The sequence below is a fragment of the Gymnoscopelus microlampas genome (assembly GCF_963454915.1).
Source record: "Gymnoscopelus microlampas genome assembly, chromosome: 19".
Lineage (NCBI taxonomy): Eukaryota > Metazoa > Chordata > Actinopteri > Myctophiformes > Myctophidae > Gymnoscopelus > Gymnoscopelus microlampas.
Genome location: NC_139956.1, coordinates 47,660,272 through 47,680,564, shown reverse-complemented (window position 1 = coordinate 47,680,564; position 20,293 = coordinate 47,660,272). Strand labels below are relative to the sequence as shown.

Below are 20,293 nucleotides of genomic sequence, written 5' to 3'. Positions count from 1 at the left end.
TCCCATGGCAGATCCTCAGCATGGATCTGTTCAAACAAGCTGGAAAGGACTTTCTGATTATGGTTGACCATTATTCAGATTTCTGGGAAATAGAGCTGCTCCCAGATCTGTCAGCGGAGACCACAGTGCTGAGGTGCAAAGCCCAGTTTGCACGACATGGACAACCTGACCGGGTAATTACAGATTGTGGCTCCCAGTATGACTGCGAAACATTCAGGAGGTTCGCAAAGGAATGGGACTTTGACCATGTCAAGTCCTCCCCCAGGCACCCAAGATCGAATGGAAAGGCTGAGTCGGCCGTGAAGATAGTGAAGAACCTGTGTAAGAAGGCAGCCAGTGAGGGTAATGACCCATGGCTGGCCATATTACAGTGGAGGAACACGCCCACGGAGGGCATGTTCAGCAGCCCTGCGCAGAGATTGATGTCTCGTAGACTGAGGACTCCACTCCCGGTCACTGACACGCTCTTGGAGCCGAGTGTGGTCACTGGGGTCCCAGACAGGCTGCGGGTAAAACACCAGACCGCCAAACTCTGGTATGATAAATCGGCCAGGGATCTACCTGAGCTATGTATCGGACAGGACATAAGGATGAAACCTCTGCCTGGGGACAGGACGGGCAGGTGGCGAAGAGGAGTCTGCCTGCAAAACGTGGGCCCCAGGTCGTACCTGGTGGATGTCGAGGGGACGTTCTACCGCCGTAACCGGGTGGACCTACGACCAGCGGAGAGAGACGCTACCGAGCGCCACCCTGAGCAAAACAATGTGCAGCACAGCAGCCCACCCGCTGGGCAACCCAGCAGTCCACCCGACAACACGATGGACACTAACAATGACAATGACGCTGGCACAGGTGCCCAGGAAGTCAGCCCGCTCAGACGGAGTGACGTGCACCAGCCTATGGCTGGCCCACCACCTGTGCCAGGGCACAGGACGGCCTGTGGCAGGCTGGTAAAAGTGCCAAAAAGACTGGATCTGTAGTGAACTCTGAATTCTGAAGTTTGTGTACTGTTAAAAAAAAAAAAAAAAAAAAAGAAAATGGGACTGTGACAGGTTTGTTATTGTTGTTGACACGCACTAAAAAAAAAAAAAAAAAAAAAAAAAAAAAAAGGAAGACAGGAGAATGTGAAATGTCTATTTACTGCTGTTGAAGACTGTGTATTATTGATTGTATTATTGAAGTTGTTTTGCACTAAGTTCTCACTGTAATTGCACTAAGGATGTAAGCAAGGTAAAAGTTATCATCTAAAAGAAGGGAGATGTTAGAGGGAGTGTAATAAATGCTCTCATGTGTAATGAGAATAAAGAAGTTTACAAGGTTTATCCCCATTACCAAATAAAAGGCTAATAAAACGTGGAAAGGATATTTATAAGCCTTTTCTAATGAACATTGCGCACCTTTACCAAGGTAAAAAGATTATGAAATCCAGCATCCAAGTGGAACGCTGCTATCCGATTATGGACCAGAGCTTATTGATTACTTATTGATTAAATTAGTTATTTTTTGATTAATATATCACTGTCCTACGTCGGAATGGGGAATAGATCTTCTGGACACAGCTTTCATCCACTATTAGTTTCCTCATCAGATGGTAATATTTATTAGGCTGTTGTGTGTGGCGTTCATGTGATCTATATACAGTAGAGTAGCCTACAGTAGACTATTAGCCTACAAATTTATACCGCGGCACGGACACTGAGGTGCGTCAGTCTCTCCGCAGTCTCATTAAGGCATGATAGCCTATTTTCATTATTACGTGACACTTTGGCTGAGATGGCCCGCTGGCAAACACACTGAGGGACCTTTTCAGCTCTAAATGCGACTCATAGCCGAGAAAATAAATAAAAAGCGGTGGAATCTACATCATGTCTAAGCAATACATCGTTTGACATGTATTATTTTTTTTTATATATATATGTGTTGACAAATGTTGGGCACATACATATTTTATTTGAGGTTTGCCACTGTTGTAATTGATTTTGACATGAAGAATAAAGCATTCTAAAGACATACGCACATTTCAGCCCTGGTACGCCAGCCTCGGGGCTGACCTGAGAACGTGCAAATCCCTTTATGAATCAGGGCCAATTATCTATCCAACATTGGACATGGAAATAAAGCAGCATTGGTCAACATGGAAGTCACTCTCGGAACAGACAGATTTGCTACTGATGCTGGAAAGAAGATAAAAGGAGATCCCTGATGATGAAATGAACATGGTTGAGAGGTTTGTCATACATATCCTACACCAAAGTGGGCCATGCACGAAGGATGCTCTTTCCACAGAAAAACTTGGTGCAGCCATCCCCCCTACCCGAGCTGCAAGTTGTCTTGCCATGATGAACAATTAACATGAAAAAGATTTGCTCATAGAATGGTTAAAATAGTATACAGCACATCACTTTTTCCCCCCAAATAACTTAAGGAGCATAGTTAATGGCTTCAGTATGTTCACTAAACATTGTAACATGGTCTAGTGTATGCTATGTAACTGTACTTGCTATTGCCATGATTGAATTCAGTTATCTGTAACATGTAGAGGTCACCTCACCATTTTCTGTCATTTATTATTGTCTTATATTGTAATAAAATGTTTATAACTATGCATAACTTCCAAAAAAGACACTTTGTAACTGACTAAGTTATGGTAGTTATAATGTAATGTTCCACTGAGCTTATAATGCATTATGACCTGCACTTATAACACATCATAAATGTTGCTATAAGTTGTCGTATATGATTATAAACATTTATAACGAGTGTTATGTCTTATAAGTGCATTATAATGCATTATAGACCCAACCTTTAAGTAAAGTGTTACCAAAAAGGTTTTTACCGTTGAGAGAAAGTGTTTCAAAGTGTCAAAAAATAACAATATACAGTATAACTACAATAATAGTACTCCACAATCATAATCAGTGGAAACCCTTGATCCACAGCCTGGAGTTGTCACAGTCCGCTCCTCGGGCTGTGGACTTTGACTTTATTATTAGACCCTCCTGCCCTTTCAAGGTCGTAGACTTATTAGGACTGTCATGTTGTATCGTTCCTATTGTGTTCTGTTACTCTGTTGTTGTTGCCCTGCTTTTGTGTTCCTTAATTTTGTAGTATTGTTTCCTGTTCTGCTTAGGTATTGTTACCTGTCTTGTCTCTCCTACCTTGTGATTAGTCATGTTCTCCTCCTGTGCCCTCTTAGTTCCCCAGCCTATCCCAGTGTTGATTGTCTGTTGAGTTCACCTGTGTCTTATTATTTCCCTGTCTATTTAAGCCCTGTGTTTGCACCCTGCCCTTGCTTGTTCCTTCATTGTCTTATGTTAAGTCTAGTTTGATCATGACCTCAGTTCCTTAGTTTGTACTCCTTCTCTTTCCTTCTTCTTTAAGTTTATAAATACTTTGAACCGATCTGTTCAGCCTCTGTCTCTCCTGCATTTGGGTCCTATAATCTGCCCGGACTCAGACCGTGACAGAATGAACAAGCTCTCCGGAGAGAGTCTTTTTTCAGTGTGTTAGTATCGTGCCAGTCTGAAGCCAGCCGAGTAGACCAACTGCCATGGCAGACAATCCATGGTCTGCCTCTGCGGTCCTGCGCCTCTGTTGACCCCGCGTTCCCTGAGCCAGCCTTGGCTGAGACAGCCTCATCCGTATATTGGGTCTCGCTTGGCAGTCGTCAGGGGTAACCGGGCGAGGGGGCGTCATCGTCATCATGGCTTCCCACACCGCCAACGCTCCCAGCTGCCGAGTTTCCAAGAGTCTCCGCTGCCCAGCAGTCCGCCGTGGTCCACCGTGGTCCTCCGGTTCTTCGCCTGCGGTCCGGGTCTCCCCTGCCGATACCCCTCCTGTCCTGGGGTCCCTTGACCTTTGCCCCCTCACGTGCCGCTCGGCCCTTAGGCCCCTGCCCTTCCTGGTGGTGGTCCCTGTCTCGTGGGCCGGCACGGGTTGGTGGCCGCCTGGGGGTTCTGACGGCAGGACCTTGCTTGTTCATTGTCTTATGTTGCGTCTAGTTTGATCATGACCTCAGTTCCTTAGTTTGTACTCCTGTTCTTTAGTTAATAAATACTTTGAACCGATCTGTTCAGCCTCTGTCTCTCCTGCATTTGGGTCCTACAATCTGCCCGGATTCAGACCGTGACAGGGGTCCACAATCACCATCAGACCTCGAGCTTAGAAATGCGCTCATCTCTGATTAAAGTTAGGAGCCCTTGCATGAAAGTAGTTGTGACACTGCATTCCTTCAAATCCTGTCATGCCCTTCATCATTATCTAATCACTCATGTACAGGTGTATGATGTTTTTGACTCTGACCTTTTATTTTTCCATTGTTCCACATATCTTACTTGCAAGGTCTAAGACTTTCTCATCAAGATATCACCGTAATGGAAAGAAACCACAATTATCAAAGCTACCATACCAATCCAAAATATAGTTTTGGATTGGTATGATAGAACTGACCTCAAGTACCACTGTCCTCTGAAAAGCCAGCAATCTCTACAATAACCATATGACACGCACCCACTCAACTCTGCACCTAAATGGCCATTTGCTCATGTAATGTGCGATGGAAGCACTGTACTGATGAGACCCAATTATTGAAATCCCAAATATGGAATAGACTTCTATCATGACACATTTAATGCCTGTCTTAGCCACCTGGCAGTCTTAAGGTTTTCTTCAGAATAGGTAACCGCTTTAACACCTGGCATCCCCATTTTGGGCATGTCATTATATAGGCTAAGTAGATACATTAATAATTAGAAACATTTCTGAAATGTTTAACAAATACCAGATACAATCTCTCAACATGTCATGATGTAATAATGTGTTGTGAGCTTATAGATTGGCTTTTAAAACAATGGCTTATATTTTTTTGTGGCTCAGTGGTTAATGCAGATATATTATCATTGTAAAATGTGTAGCACATTGGGAGTTCATTATGGATTTCTGGTAAAACAAATATATATATATATTGATCACTTATTTTGTATGTCTGTGGCAAACATTAAATATCAATGAAAATGTCCATCACAAGCTGGCATGGTGATGACCTGACTGTAGCAAGTTGAGCTACATTTTCTCTTATTTGATCTGTCAGCTTAAACAAACGTATGCAATACCATGTAGTCCCTATAGTGTGGTATTCAGCCACTGATAATATTGGAAAGGTAAAAAAATATAAATAAATCTAATCATTGGCAATACATATGATTGTTTAGACTAGTTATTAGATTCTAGAAGCATAGGCTACATTCCCCTGTTCTTATTTGTCATTGTTCAATGGTTATGAAAATGACAAATATGCAATATTTCTATGAAGCTTTAAGACTTAAATATAGCTGCAAGCAGCAATGAGCGGTTTCGAGAATAATGGCAGACTGGCAGACTGTGACAGAGTGGCAGACTGGCAGACTGGCAGACTTTGACAGAGTGGCAGACTGGCAGACTGTGACAGAGTGGCAGACTGGCAGACTGGCAGACTGTGACAGACTGTGGCAGACTGGCAGACTGGCAGACAGACAGACTGTGGCAGACTGGCAGACTGGCAGACAGACAGACAGTGACAGAGTGGCAGACTGGCAGACTGTGACAGACTGGCAGACTGGCAGACTGTGACAGAGTGGCAGACAGACAAACAGACAGACTGTGACAGAGTGGCAGAGTGGCAGACTGGCAGACAGACAGACAGTGACAGAGTGGCAGACTGGCAGACAGACAGACTGTGGCAGACTGGCAGACTGGCAGACAGACAGACAGTGACAGAGTGGCAGACTGGCAGACAGACAGACAGTGACAGAGTGGCAGACTGGCAAACAGACAGACAGTGACAGAGTGGCAGACTGGCAGACAGACAGACTGTGACAGAGTGACAGAGTGGCAGACTGGCAGACTGGCAGACAGACAGACAGACAGTGACAGAGTGGCAGACTGGCAGACAGACAGACAGTGACAGAGTGGCAGACTGGCAGACAGACAGACAGTGACAGAGAGAGAGAGAGAGAGAGAGAGAGGGAGAGGGAGAGGGAGAGAGAGAGAGAAGGGGAGAGAGAGAGAGAGAGAGAGAGAGAGAGAGAGAGAGAGAGAGAGAGAGAGAGAGAGAGAGAGAGAGAGAGAGAGAGAGAGAGAGAGAGAGAGAGAGAGAGAGAGAGAGAGAGAGAGAGAGAGAGAAAAGAAAGAGAGAGAGAGAGAGAGAGGGAGAGAGAGAGAGAGGCAGTGAGAAAGAGAGGCAGTAAGAGAGAGAGCGAGAGAGAAGAAGTGAACATGCATTAATTAACAAAGTCATGATTTTTGTTCAGTAAATTATATTTGGACCGGTTAAATTGAGGTTTGAACCAGGGACCTATAGACTTGTGGGTAGACAGTGTAAAGGATAAGGATAATTCCAGGTCCGTTCATGAAAGTCCTTGCGGTCTTGTTTCCAATGAGGGCCTGTGAGCAATTAGGGATTAAGAGTCTTGCTCAGGGACAAATTTCATTTCATCGACACATTTGCTGGCCTGGCCTGGAATCGTACCTGGGGCAACCAGGGCCTCTGGCTCCCTAGGTGGGCTCACTAACCACTCAGCTAGGGCCACAGTACAGACTGAGCCATTGGATAGACAGAATTGGATTTCATATGTGGTAAGTTATCATACAGCATGGGTTGCTTATTATATACATACAAGCTCATAACGCGTCACATTGTAGATCGGCTGTATGTGGTTACTGTAGGTGTTGTATTAATAATTACATCTGCAAAGTAACAAGTAACTAAAGCTGTCATCTGCTGTAATTGTAGTAGAGTAGAGTAGTAAAGTAAAAGTACCTAAAAATTGTACTGTGCATGTGGCAGGTGTGATTGGTGATGAGTGAGAGGGGTGGATCCAATCCATGGGAATAGGGGGAATTCCAAATGATGATCACCTCAACGCATTGTTGGGGACAGGGATCGAACCAGCGACCTATGGATTCACAGGCTGCCTCTCTTCTCATTGAGCTAGAGATATGGCCTCCCTGATGGTGTCTGTTGATATCTATAGGTTTTTCCGTCCATTATGAACCAAGCCTCTATTTCGCTAACTACTGTAGATCACTGGTTCACAAAACATTTACCAATAAAGTTTTTTTTTTTGTCTCCTCGGACTGGAAACTAGTGAAAATAGTCGACCTACAAGCTCACAACGCGTTGCTATCTGAAAAGTTGTGAGATTGTAGATCGGCTATTTTCACAAGAAAGTATGTCATACATAAAAAACAACTACTCTCAAAAAAGCATTTCATGTTATTGTTTAAAAATTGCACATGTCTGAATTAACAGGGTCATGTTTTGTATAATGCAATATAAATGTAAACTGTAATCAGTGGGATTTGAACCAGGGACCTTCGGCACATGAGGCTCACACTCTACTGGTGGAGCTATTGAATCGACAGCATCAGATAGTGAGAAAGGAGAATCCAACAACACAAAACAAAAGGGCAAATGAATTACGTCATACATTGAAAATAACTACTTTCAAGTATGCATTTCTCGTTATCTTTAACAATTGCACATGCATTGATACAGTCATGTTGTGTGCAATGCAATTGAGTTGAGGTCTGCATGAGGTGAGATTTGAACCAGCGACCCTGTGGTATCAAGGCAGATGATTAAGCCATTGGGCCAACAGACCCGAACTGATGAAAAAGGAGTTCACACACATGACACACTTTCACGCAAATTGCTCAGAAATGCTGGATTTAAATGTTTTTCAAACTGCTCAAAATTGCAGACAATCTAAGGGCGGAGCTTACTGGTCAAAGTGATAGATATGTTCCTCATTGATACAGTCATGTTGTGTGCAATGCAATTATAATGAAGTCTACCTGAGGTGGGATTCGAACCAGCAACCCTGTGGTGTCAAGGCAGATGATTAAGCTATCAAGCTATTGAACCTACACACCTGAACTAGTGAAAAGGGAGTTCAAACACATGACACACTTTCACGCAAATTGCTCAGAAATCCTGGATTTAAATGTTTTTCAAACTGCTCAAAATTGCAGACAATCTAAGGGCAGAGCTTACTGGTCAAAGTGATACATGTGTTCCTCATGAGTCAAGGCACATGTGTAAGCAGGTTTAACGGCTGTCGGCCAAACGAGGCATGACTTTTGCCTGTTTAAAGTTTGCATTTTCAAAAAATTGCTATAGCGCCCCCCTTTGACCAATTGGAGTAAGATTGGTTTCAGTGATACTTGGAATGACCTTCTACAATATTGCAAAGTGTCAAACAAATGCGAGTCTGCATGTATGTTTTAGGGGCAGATGAATAATTGTCATAAAACTGCAATTTTCATTGGCTTATAAAAGCTTAACGTTTTCACTTATGGAAAATCTGCTTGCTCACGTCTGTCGGCATTGGTCCAAAGTTCATGTGTATACAGTTTCGTACAGATTGCTCAATCTGTACGAAGGAAGAGTCTTTTTTACTGCTTTTCATAGAATTCGAAATGGTGGGAGATCTAAAGGTCAGAGGTCAAAAGTCAAACAGCGAAAGTTGTTAGGCATGAGGAGACGCATGTGTGTATCGAAGTTTCATGGCTGTAGGTCGAACAGGGCATGAGCTGTACCTGTTCAAAGTTGGCATGTTCAATTGAGTGCTACAGCGCCACCCTTTGGCCAATGGTTGTGAGTTTCGGGTTTTCGCCGTTTGGCATAGCCCTCTACCATATTGCCGAATTTCATAAGAAGTGACCAGGCGGTTAGGCCAGAACTGGCAAAAACGGCGGAAGAATAATAATAATAATAATGAAAGTGTAGAGATGTAATAGGGTTCGAAGCCTTACAGGCTCTCGAAACCTAACTAGTGTAGGTCTTCAGCACAATCCTATTATACAAAGTTACATTCACTTCTCAACGACTGGAACTTTGTAATGTTACCACAGTGCCATCTAGTGTGCAGTAAATGACTTGCGCAACCACTGTGGACCAAAGCCAGAACTGTGTTCTATTTCTTTAGAATATGTCTACATAACATCACTAGTAACATAAATGCAAAGACTTCAAAGTTGAAACATTTCTCTTATTATATGTTTTATTATAATAAACCTACGGGGTGGAAAAGCTAATACCATCCCCCAGAACTTACTCAAAACTGAATACTTGAAAGATTTGTAAATCATTTAATTAAAATGTTTATATGTGTTGTAACAAGTAACATGTAGCAGGATACACACAATAAGCCTATACAAATAAGACAAAAGATCACCTTAGCTCATGTGTAAGTTCAACCCTACTTCTACAGGAACAGTTTTACTCTCGTCTGTAGGGTCATGGTACGTCTTAAATACGGCATACGTTTTTGCAGATGTGTTTTACAATGTATTCAGTCAGCTGAAACTGTATTGTAATAAGAAGCATTGGTTGTTTCTATGGTATTACCAGGTTCTTACCAAGAAGAATCTAATATATTCTTCAGTTTCCCAATAACTTAACACAACCTACCATTATATTCCACAATGTTTTTACTCAATGCCATGCAATAAAGCATTCCACTGCATTAACCTTTTTTTGTTGTTGTTTGTACTGCTTTAAATTGTGTGTCCCAAATTTGGGCATGTCATTCATTATAGGTAAACGCAAATAATTGAAAAGATCACAAACACAGTTTGTAGGTTGTTTATTTTTACGGGGCCAGAGCTCAGCTCTGGACCTGTTTTATTATTCCCTGTATTCTTCCGATTCTGGCCATAGCCATGTATACTTTTTGTGTAAAAAAAAATTGAGATTGGGACGTTTTTAGCCCAAGGAGTGGTTTTGGTGCAAAACAAATGATTGCAATGGATTCAGAATCATAAAAACACCCTAGTTTGACACCTCACATGCTACTTAAAACAGAATTAAATTTTGATTTTTTTGGGGGATTTTTTTTTATGGATGGTACCCCAACTTTAAGGAGCTGTCAGAAATTCTCCTAGGGATACTGCATTTCAGTCTTTGTGAGATGTGTTATTAGACACCTTTACAAACACATTGGTGAAGATTGTTTTTGGTAATGAATTTATTCCAAGACTTTTTTAATATCCCCTGACTATTAGTAGCAATGTAAGGTTGCTTTAGCTAGGGTTGCCAACTTTCAGAAATGGAAATACGGGACACATGCACACGGGAAAATTGGGTTTTGCGTGGATTTGGAAGTTTTTTCTGATACTTTACTTTACTGAAAATTTCGGTTTTAGGGTTAGGATTGTTAGGGCTATTTAATTCTTTTGGGGGAGCCAGACCCCCAAACTCCTGAAATGCATAGAAATCTATTAAATCCAAATAAAAAAATCTATGAAATTTATATCAATTATATTGAATTATTATCTATTAATCATATTATTTATGTATTTATTAACTGTTAATCCATTATGAATAATTCCGTTTTCCAGATGAGAATAACAACATAAGAGTTATTCTTTAAATGGGCACACTATTTAATTATATTGATTAATATATATTAAATACATGTTTATTTATTAGACTTTAAACTCAACATTAATAAACAATCAACCATATTAGTCTACTGAAATACAGACAAGAATTCCCTAAATATCCCGATTCACAGTATAGAGGTTTTCTGCCCCCTCTTGGATTTCAATAAATGATTGGTAAATTACTCTTCAGCATTGTTTACTGTCAATTCATTACCAAAAAAATATTCCTGCTTTACATTCATTGGTAGAACACGTTCCCAAACTAGTGATGTCTGTAAAGAAACCATAGCTAGTATATTTGTCTCCGCCAGGCTGAAAGGCATGGCGAGAGAGTATGTTTTACCCCCTGTCTGTCCGTCCGTCCGTCCGTCCGTCCGTCCGTCTGTGACCAGCTAATCTCCCGCACCATTGGCTTGAAAACTGACTGTGCACACACACTCCCTGGATGCCAATTCAGAACCTCTGCCCCAATTTTTTCATATGGCCCTGTTATAGCGCCACCAGGAGGCCGCTTTTTGCTAAACACATTTTTTCACAGTTCTCCTACAGATTCCGTCCACGCAAATCGGCACACAGTATCTCTATAGTAATTAAACAAAAAGGGTCTTTCAGATTTTTCATATTCCATCCTGATTGGCTAAAAATGGCTTCCAAAGTTTGCAGGACTGCTCCGTTTTGAACAAAATGCCTCAAATTATGAACACAGCATGTCATTTCCGTGAAACTTTGCACGCACATTCCCACTATGCCGAGGAAGAAAGACCACTTGAGATTTTTCTAATCAGCCTCATGGTGGCGCTATAACAGCCCGATTCATGTTTTTACCTATAACTGCACCAATGTGCGTAAAACGCGCACTCCCTAGAGGTCAAGGAAAAACCTTTGTCCTGCATTTTTCACATCTGCCTTTTATAGCGCCACTTGGAGGCAGACTTATGTAAAACATATTTCTTTACATTACTCCTTCCGATTTTATCCAAATTTCACGCAAATCGGTACACATGATCTCTATAGTCATGTGATCAAGGCGTATCTGTTTAATCTTTCATATTCCATCTTTGGCTAAAATTCACATCTAAAGTTTGCAGGAGTGGCGGCAAATCATGAACGCAGCGTGAATGATAACCCACATTTTTTAAATATTACTATAAGAAATGTAGTAAGTAAGTGTAGTCCCTCCTGAGCAGATTATTTTAAATTGTGGTCATATAACATTTCAGTTAGTCAAGTTTTGATGTCCTTATGTTCAAAATAAAACCACATAATGGCAGAAATGTGCTGCTTTCTATTCAGTAACACATTAGTCTTCAACAGGGGGTCCTCTTTGTCTGATAGCAACTTCTTTTTTTACATTACCACTTGAACCCCTCCCCCCAGGTACCTGCCCCCCCCATCAAAAAAAAAATATATATATTTTTTATAATAAATCGGTAAAATCAGGCAAAAATATGAATGAAATAACATAACTCTAACCTAACCCTAATCCTAACCCTAAAACCGAAATAAAGAAACCAAGAACTGGGGAAAAAACGAACCCAATCCGCCCAGAACCGCGCAAAAATGTTCGCGCGCGCGCGGGGGGTCCTCATGCACGCGCGCGCAGCATACCGCACCCCTAACCTAAAAGGTCTTCCCGCGGCTAGGGCAGGTGGCACAATGTCTGCCCCCCAATCTGCTCAATATGGTGGTACGCGCGGGCCGACCTACCTCCCCCAGCACCCTCACATTTTCTGAGCGCTATTCCATCTGGCAACTAGCCCTGTGGCCATTGCCAACAGCGCAATTTCACATGTATTTCTAACTTGGTCAATCACCCTCATACGGGCAAAAATTATAAAATCAAAGGCATTATTTCATGTTCAACAGCCAATGTGATGACCCGTTAAAATGTCTGTGCATTGGTAAGACCTCGAGATATATATATTTTTTTTTTCCTGTTGCTCTCCCTCATGGAGCAACAGGTGGAGACGCACTGACCTTTTGCACCTTAATCCCATGTATAACGCACTGACTTTTATGTCTTTTTATTGTGCTCTTTTTTTTCTCTAAGCACCTCAACGTCCATAAGTATATCATGCACAGTATACATACATTGCTGCTATGCTCAGGCACCTTAGTTTTCTTTTCTTATCTCAGGTACTTTGTAGATAACTTGTTTGGCCTTCTGTTGTTCTCTTGTCTGATCTCCTTCCCGCTTGCCCCCCACCCCCTCTTCTTCCTCCCCCCCTCTTCTTTCTAAGGAAATTAACGTTGCGACGGGAATGATGTACAAAAACAAATTTCACCCACTTTTTTACCTTGTAAACCTGTGATGTGACAATAAACCTGATTCTGATTCTGATTCTGATTCTGAGATTGTTAAAAACACGCATTGCTGAGCAGTACAATCCGCAACAATGTAATCTCTAGTCCTGTGGCAGTGCACTTCTGAAGCCCTATTAGAGCCCAGTAATCAGTTTACGACCACGTCCATGTGTGATTTATCAGGCAGGTGTACCATGTGAATTACAGCGTACAAATTGCCGGCTGTTGATAAATGTGGCGGAGCTTCACCTCACCTGTTTTTTAACATGAAGAAGCGGAATACGGCCAAGAAGAGGAACTTCTCCGAAAAGTTACCCTACCAATTGTCTCCGTTGATTCACACACAGCTACACAGCAAACATGCCTATCATATGCATGGAATGCCTATCATATGCGTGGAATGGCACATGCTATTTGCATACACAGGGCATATAAATACTCTGCCGATACCTGACAGAGTTTTTCTACACTGCAGTATGGATACTTTTACTTGTGAAAAAAATTGTGAAGAGTTTTTCCACCATTGCCAACATATTAATAGAACATAAAATGTGTAAACAAACAAACAAACAAAAAACATTAATCTATACAACATTGATGATTTTGCTGTCAAACAAGTCTATGAGGCAACACAATGTGATACACAATGTGATACAATATGTATTGGGGGTCCCTGCTTCATCTATCTCTCTCAGCTGAGGGGTCCTTGTGCTAAAAAAACAAAATGATGTACTTGATTGAAGGGAGGCCGGCCACACAACTTAAATGCACAGTGGATTATTTATTTAGAAGGAAAACACACCAGAATAATGTACTTTAATGTAAGACCCAAACAACCAGTAGGACATGAACTATAGGATGACATCAAGAATATACTATTAGGCAAGGTCAATTAAAGGGATATTTCGCTTCAAAACACTAGTGGGGTCATTTTAATCTCTACTCTGGCTTTTGTGTTTCACCCCAGACCAGTTTAAAGTATACATTCAATATGTATGTAATGGTTTAATAAAACTAAAAACTAAAACTAAACATGTGTAGATATTTAAAAATGAAAAAAATAATTGAACAAACAAGGCATTAGGATAATATCAGTCACCGGAATGGTTAAAATGGAGTTTGAAGTTACAATGGGTTTATATTGGAAGGGAGTGTCATGAATATTAAAATTAATATCAAATATTTAAATACTGAATCAAGCAACTTAAAACAAACTGTCCTGGGTGAAACACAAAAGCCAGAGTAGAAGTTAAAATGACCCCAGACGTGTTTTAAAGTGAAATACCCCTTTAAGTCTAATTATAAAAGAAAGGCAAGAAAGGCTTCACTACTTGTTGGATATAAGGTGTTTTATCTGAAAAAACATTCTTTTCCACACTTCCTCCTGTGTTCAACTGCATAGACCAGTGGTTCTCACACTTCTTCATGTCAAAGACCCCAACATTAATATGCTTTTGGCTGCGAAGGGTATCTGCACATTTATAAAGTTACAATCAAATGACTTTTAAGGTCTTATTAGGACCACATTGGCCAAATTGTGAAATGTCACGTAAGAAAGAGGTAAACATTGTGAAAATACCCGATCTACAAGTTCACAACGCCACACAATATTTTACAATATTTATCTGTGGAACCGACTCAAACTAAATGTAATGCGTACAATTAATTCCAAGTGCTTGTCATGGTGGGGGGTCCCCAGTTCAAATATGGGGGGGGGGGGGGGGGTCATGGCCTGAAAAGGTTGAGAACACTTGGTCTACAGACAGTACAGTCTACAGTGGGAAGAGCAGGAAGCCACTGAAAGTAGTGTGGTGGTTCACATTGTCGAATACTTGAAAATCGTTCCCCCAATTGATCAAATTCACTTTGTCCCCGGCATTGAGTGACAGAATCACTGCTCCGCTGGTGCTGTCGCTGTGATGTTTTCCTTTGGATTGCCAGGTGGTGACTTGCTGATGGCCGTTCTTCAACAGCTTGGCCCCGGAGTAGTAAGCACTGTAGCCGAGCGTTGTGAAGGTGAACTGGAACGCTCCCTTCAGTGGAGCAGTGAAGATACCTGATAGACACATCACCATTAAAGGAGTAGTTCACCCCAAAAATGACTTATTTTCTATCAATTACACACCCCATGAAGCATTGAAGTCGTGGAGATATTTTTGTTTTTGTCGCATTACTAAGCCAATAATTTCATTACCGGCGGAAATATGCTAATATATCCGGTATGGGACTCAAATGAGTCTATTTGTGTCTCCTACCGGAAATACACCAAATGATTGGCTCAGCAATACGTAAAAAAAAACAAAATCCATGAATTCAAGGCTTCATGGGGTTTGTAATTGATAGAAAATAAGTACTTTTATGGTTGAACTATTCAACCATTACATTAACCACTTGAGCACCAATTTCTGTGTTTTTTTTTTTATTGTTTTTTTTACATTAACCACTTGAACCCTTGAATGGCATATCTACAAGCTCACAAGCGAGTTTGAGCTTGTAGATCGCCAATTGTACGACGAAAAGGTTTGGCGTGAAGCGAATAAAGAGCGAACCAAGTACAGAGCCAAAGGTGAAGTTTACTAAGTATTGAAGTAAGGTTTAAGTGGTTAAATGTCTGAAAATACATTTTGGCATGAATCCATTAGAAATGATAGTGGTGTCAAAACAAGTCTATGAAGCCATCTATGAAATCTATGAAAAAGTTGAATCTGCAACACAATTTTACACTGGGGGTCCATCTCTCTCTCTCAGCTAAGGGGTCCTTGTCCTGAAAAACGTTAAAGACCAGTTTTCTGAGGCTGTGAATTTTCAGGTGGCTCTCAGTACCTGTTGCAGGGTTGTAGGCATTGCCGTTGTTGATGAAGACATTCTTGAACACGACGGCATTGGATCCAGTGGGTCCAACGCGCACATCAGACCCTTCTGCCAACGATGCTGAAAAGGCCACTTTCGGACCAACTGAGAACAAAATAGAAAGAGAGCAGGGAGAAAACATTACAATTTCTTATCATTTCACTCCATTTTCTTTGACATTTTTGGTTAATCCATGAATCAGTTCAATCAATCAATAGCATTCAAATAATCTGACACAAATAGTGACCTGATGGTCAAGATTCAATGTATCCCCTGAGCAAGCAGGCAGGCTCTATTATCTCAATGGTCAAAATGTCAGCACTTAAGCAGGAAACCGGGTTCAAAATATCATCATCATCGTCATCTTAAACAGGGTAGTTTCTCGGTGCAGCACATACTTGCAAATTGAACAGGGAAAAAATTATACATTCTGTGTGCAGCACATATATAGTAGCAGGTATCGGGAATGTAAAAAACTCACTAGCGTGTCTGCTGTCTGCATTTTTCCTAAGATTAGCTTCCAATGTCTGCAGGAGTGGCCCGTTTTTGATAAAATGTCTCAAATCATGATCATGATGTTTTTGTCCAAACATCACTGTCATGATTTATGACCTTTATCTGCTTGACCCAGTACACATATGTGGTGAATCCCATCTACGTAAGCATATTGATATCCGTGATACGATGACCATCAACTACTTTATCAGAGAGACTGACGTCTGTGCACAATGATACGAGATGCATGTTCTATTCTATCCATTCTGTCTTTGTCCTTGTCTCATATCTCCTGGTCACATCATGTGTCCAATACTATATATATATTCTTCTATTCTCTATTAAACTTCAGAGCTTGTGTGATACTGCCTGGTTAGTGGTAGTCTCGCGTAGCCAGACCCCACAGAAAATGAAAAACAGCGACCTCTGCTGTTTCTGATTTTGTCTGTGGGGTCTGGCAGGAGGCAAATGGAAGACCAGTGCGCAGGGAAACCGGGGTTTGTGTCTGCCTTCAGCGCATCACTTCCGGTTGGTGCGACTACGTTTTCATTCCCACTAACAATATTTCTACACGGAACACTAACACCACTTCTCCCAGAGAACATGGATGGTTTTGGTTATATGCCCACTTGTTTCTATGATGAAAGAGTAATTTAAAATGTGAATATCTTTCCGTGGTTTTGTCCGCTCCGAGGACGCTATTGCTAAATTAGTTTCCCCTAGTTTCGAGGGGGGGAGGGTGGATGGACACGTGAATCCCGCCCACTACATTTGATTGGGTAAAGCGCGGCCTGCTTCCTGATCTGAAGGCACGCCCACTTGTAGCCAATGCGCACACGTTATGACAAACCTCTCCGCACAGTAAGCAAAACATGATCTACAACTGTGCATTAAATCTAGCTGTGGTAAAATGATAATACACACACACATTGTATCACTGACATTTTAGAGATATCAAATTGAATAGTTAATGTCAGATAATATTATTTTATGGTGAACTGCATTTAGGATTTTTTATCAATAAGGCAATTCTCAAGTTATCTGATTGGCAGAGCTTACCTGCATTCTGCTTCGTCAATGAGTTCACTGCAGCCTGGAGCTCTGCCAATTCCTTGTCCGTCGTGGATTCCAGAGATCCGATGTTTTTGGCGTTGTCGCATGGCCTGACTGCAACGCAGGTGTCGGCGGTGTCGCATATGGCGACAGACTGCAGAACTGTCCAGGTCAAGAGGGCCAGGATGTGTGACTTTGCCATCATGAGGATGTCTATGTTCTTGATGCACCTGTTGGGTAGCACTGGATACACTGAGACAGAGGATGGAGAGGTAAACGCCTTTATATAAGCAGAGCCAGAGCTGTCACCTGACAACAAACTCCTGCAGGGAGGGTGAAGGGGAATCCCCATCTATCAGGAAATGCTTGGTGGTGGAAAGTAACTATACGTTAACCCAAGTACTGTACTTTTTTCTAAAATGAATACAATTTACTTGTGTCCAATCTGTATGGTAGAGTATGTTAATACAATATAACTTATACAATATGTATGGTAGAGTATGTTTATACAATATAACTTATAATACAATTGGGGGTATTTTGTCTCCCTGCTCCTCAATTTTGTAGATTTATTTTAGAATTTTGGCACGTTTCTCCATTCCTGAGTTTTGACCAAGATTGCAAGCAGATTCTGACTATGACCTTGATTGTGACCTTAAACTTTGACCTATTGATAGCACTGTCCAACTGGGACATATCCTCCTGGTTTCTCTCTACACCATGGGTCTTCAACAGGGGGTCCGGGACCTTTAGTGGGTCCATAGAGTTACTACAGGGGGGCCGCCAAATCTTTGGGTGCATCTTTGCATCTTTGTGATGTATTCTCTTTTACATTAACCACTTCAACCCTAGCAACCCTATGTCGAAAATAGCCGATCTACAAGCGCACAATGCGCCACAGTGCACCGCGTTGTCCCTGGTTTTTCTCTCAATGGGTCCTTGGCCCTGTGTGTGTGTGTGTGTGTGTGTGTGTGTGTGTGTGTGTGTGTGTGTGTGTGTGTGTGTGTGTGTGCGTGTGTGCGTGCGTGCGTGTGCGTGTGTGTAAAATAAGCCAGCAGAACAACAAGTGGAATGAATCAACCTACGATGATTAAATACATTAGTTAGTCTTGTTTCCTCCTTTTGAATTAAGTTAAAGAAGTATCACTTTTTTCTTTGTCATTTCTTCACCATTCATTTCCTTCTGAGAACCTGCAGGTGTAACTTATTTATCTGTGCCAATGTCCTTCTATTTCCCACCAGATAACAGCAGTTATAATCACTGATGGACAGTAGAGTAGATGTACAGTACTTGCGTACTGTACTTAAGTACATATTCTGAGGATCTGTACCTTACTTGAGTATTATATACTAGACCATACCCGGTCGGCGCAGCGCATCCGCATGGGGGGATATGCGCACATGTTCTGGCAACCCGGGAGGCAGTTCGTCCCATAGCTGGGCAGCCCCGTAACCATGGCGACAGTGTTTGACACAAAAACGCTAATAAGAAGAGATTTGATGAAATTGAAAAACGGGCTTCACAGTTAAGTTCAGATGGTAATGGTCAATGGCTGTGTGCAAAATCAGAGCAATTGCTCCAGCCAGTGAGGAGAACCGGGTAGCTTCACCTACCTACTCACCACTACAGACGTTACTGGAATTATAGTAGGATATATGTTTTTATGCATTTGAAAACTTGTGCAATGGGACATTCTGCAAAATGAGTACTTTATACTTTTGGTACATTTTGATGCCAATACTTTTGTACTTTTACTCAAGTAAATTTAGATTTCCGGATTTAACTGCTGTTAACTGTATAAAATAATACATTATAAGTGATGTCAACTGTATACATACATAATACATTATAAGTGCTGTTAAGGGCAGGTACACACTGTAGGACTTTTAAAGTGGTCTGGGAGTCATCTGATCGTTGAGCATTACACACTGCAGGAGTTTATTTCTTGAAATGGGCTGTCATTCATCGTTGTGGTTTTCACACTATAGATTGATCCCCGATCAGGGATTACACACTGTAGGATAGTTCACTAGGATGCTGTCCAGAGTCAGACCCAATACATACATTTGTTTTTATTCCAATTCATTCTAATCGACATCTCCCCGTGATACATGTGTCTCCCTTTCTCTCTCTGTCTCTCTCTCCCCCTCCCTCTCTTCCTCCCTCCCTCTCCCTCTCTCTCTCTTGTCAAGTACGCAGCACGCAGTATTGCCATGTCTGCTTATTATAAGCGACTTTGGGATTGTTTTTCTGTAAAGTTGCTTGAAAGTATGTAGTTGCTTATTTGGCCTTGTTTCCTAATGTTGTTTGAACCAGTTGTTCTCAAACATTTTCATGGCAAGGACCCCCAAATTAATATTTGCCCGCAGATCTCCCCCTGCTGAAAATATGTTGTGCCATAGCCCCCCATTCAAGATCTGTGTGGATTAGGAAAATATTCCATAATTTTCACATTTTTTCAAGATTTTTCTTTGATAGCTGATCTACAACGTGAGCTTGTAGATTGGCTATTTTTCAAATATCCAATGTATTTGTATAAAGGTTTAAAGTGCTTATAGTCGGCTTTGTTGGGCTTGTTTTCACAAACATGGTTGCTTATTTCTCGCAAAATCTGGCAACGCTGTCTGATACACGCTGCGGCTGCACACACTCGCTCTGTCTCTCTCTCTCTCTCTTTCTCTCTCTCTCTCTCTCTCTCTCTCTCTCTCTCTCTCTCTTTCTGTGCAATTGCTCTAAAATAAACAGCCCCCCCCTCGAGCACACTCTCTCACTCTCTCATTTTGTTTTATAATGTTTAACTTAATACAGGACTGGACGGTAATATTACGGTAGGGACTGTTTGTTGTGGTTAGGTCCAACGACCCTCCATAGCTAGAGGTTACGAATGTAACCCCGGTTTTAGTAGGTTTGGAGTTTACTACTCACTATGGGATATCAGCGCCCCCAGGCGATGCACAGAGCAACACACACGCTCCCGATGCCAATTACTGATTGGCTAAGGGTATGTCAAGAGTCCGGAAGACCCTGGAGTACAAAGGCTCCACGTGACATAGGCTCTTCCTCTTAACATTCTCCTCTCTGCATGCCAAATGCGCACAGAAAGGGGTGTCGGGTGAGTAGTAAACTCCAAACCTACTAAAACCGGGGTTACATTCGTAACCTCTA

General features: G+C 41.7%; 1 protein-coding gene across 1 annotated transcript; it reads right to left on the bottom strand.

The window, feature by feature from the left end:
- Positions 1-13,490: 13,490 nt before the first annotated feature.
- On the bottom strand, positions 13,491-17,479 carry LOC311035134 (cerebellin-2-like; the record flags this gene model as incomplete). The annotated part of the gene is made up of 3 exons (XM_084043216.1): positions 13,491-14,785; positions 15,553-15,684; positions 17,134-17,479. The coding sequence occupies 3 exons, from the start codon at positions 17,477-17,479 to the stop codon at positions 14,502-14,504; spliced, it is 762 nt and encodes a 253-aa protein (XP_083899342.1). The 3' UTR covers positions 13,491-14,501.
- Positions 17,480-20,293: the final 2,814 nt, after the last annotated feature.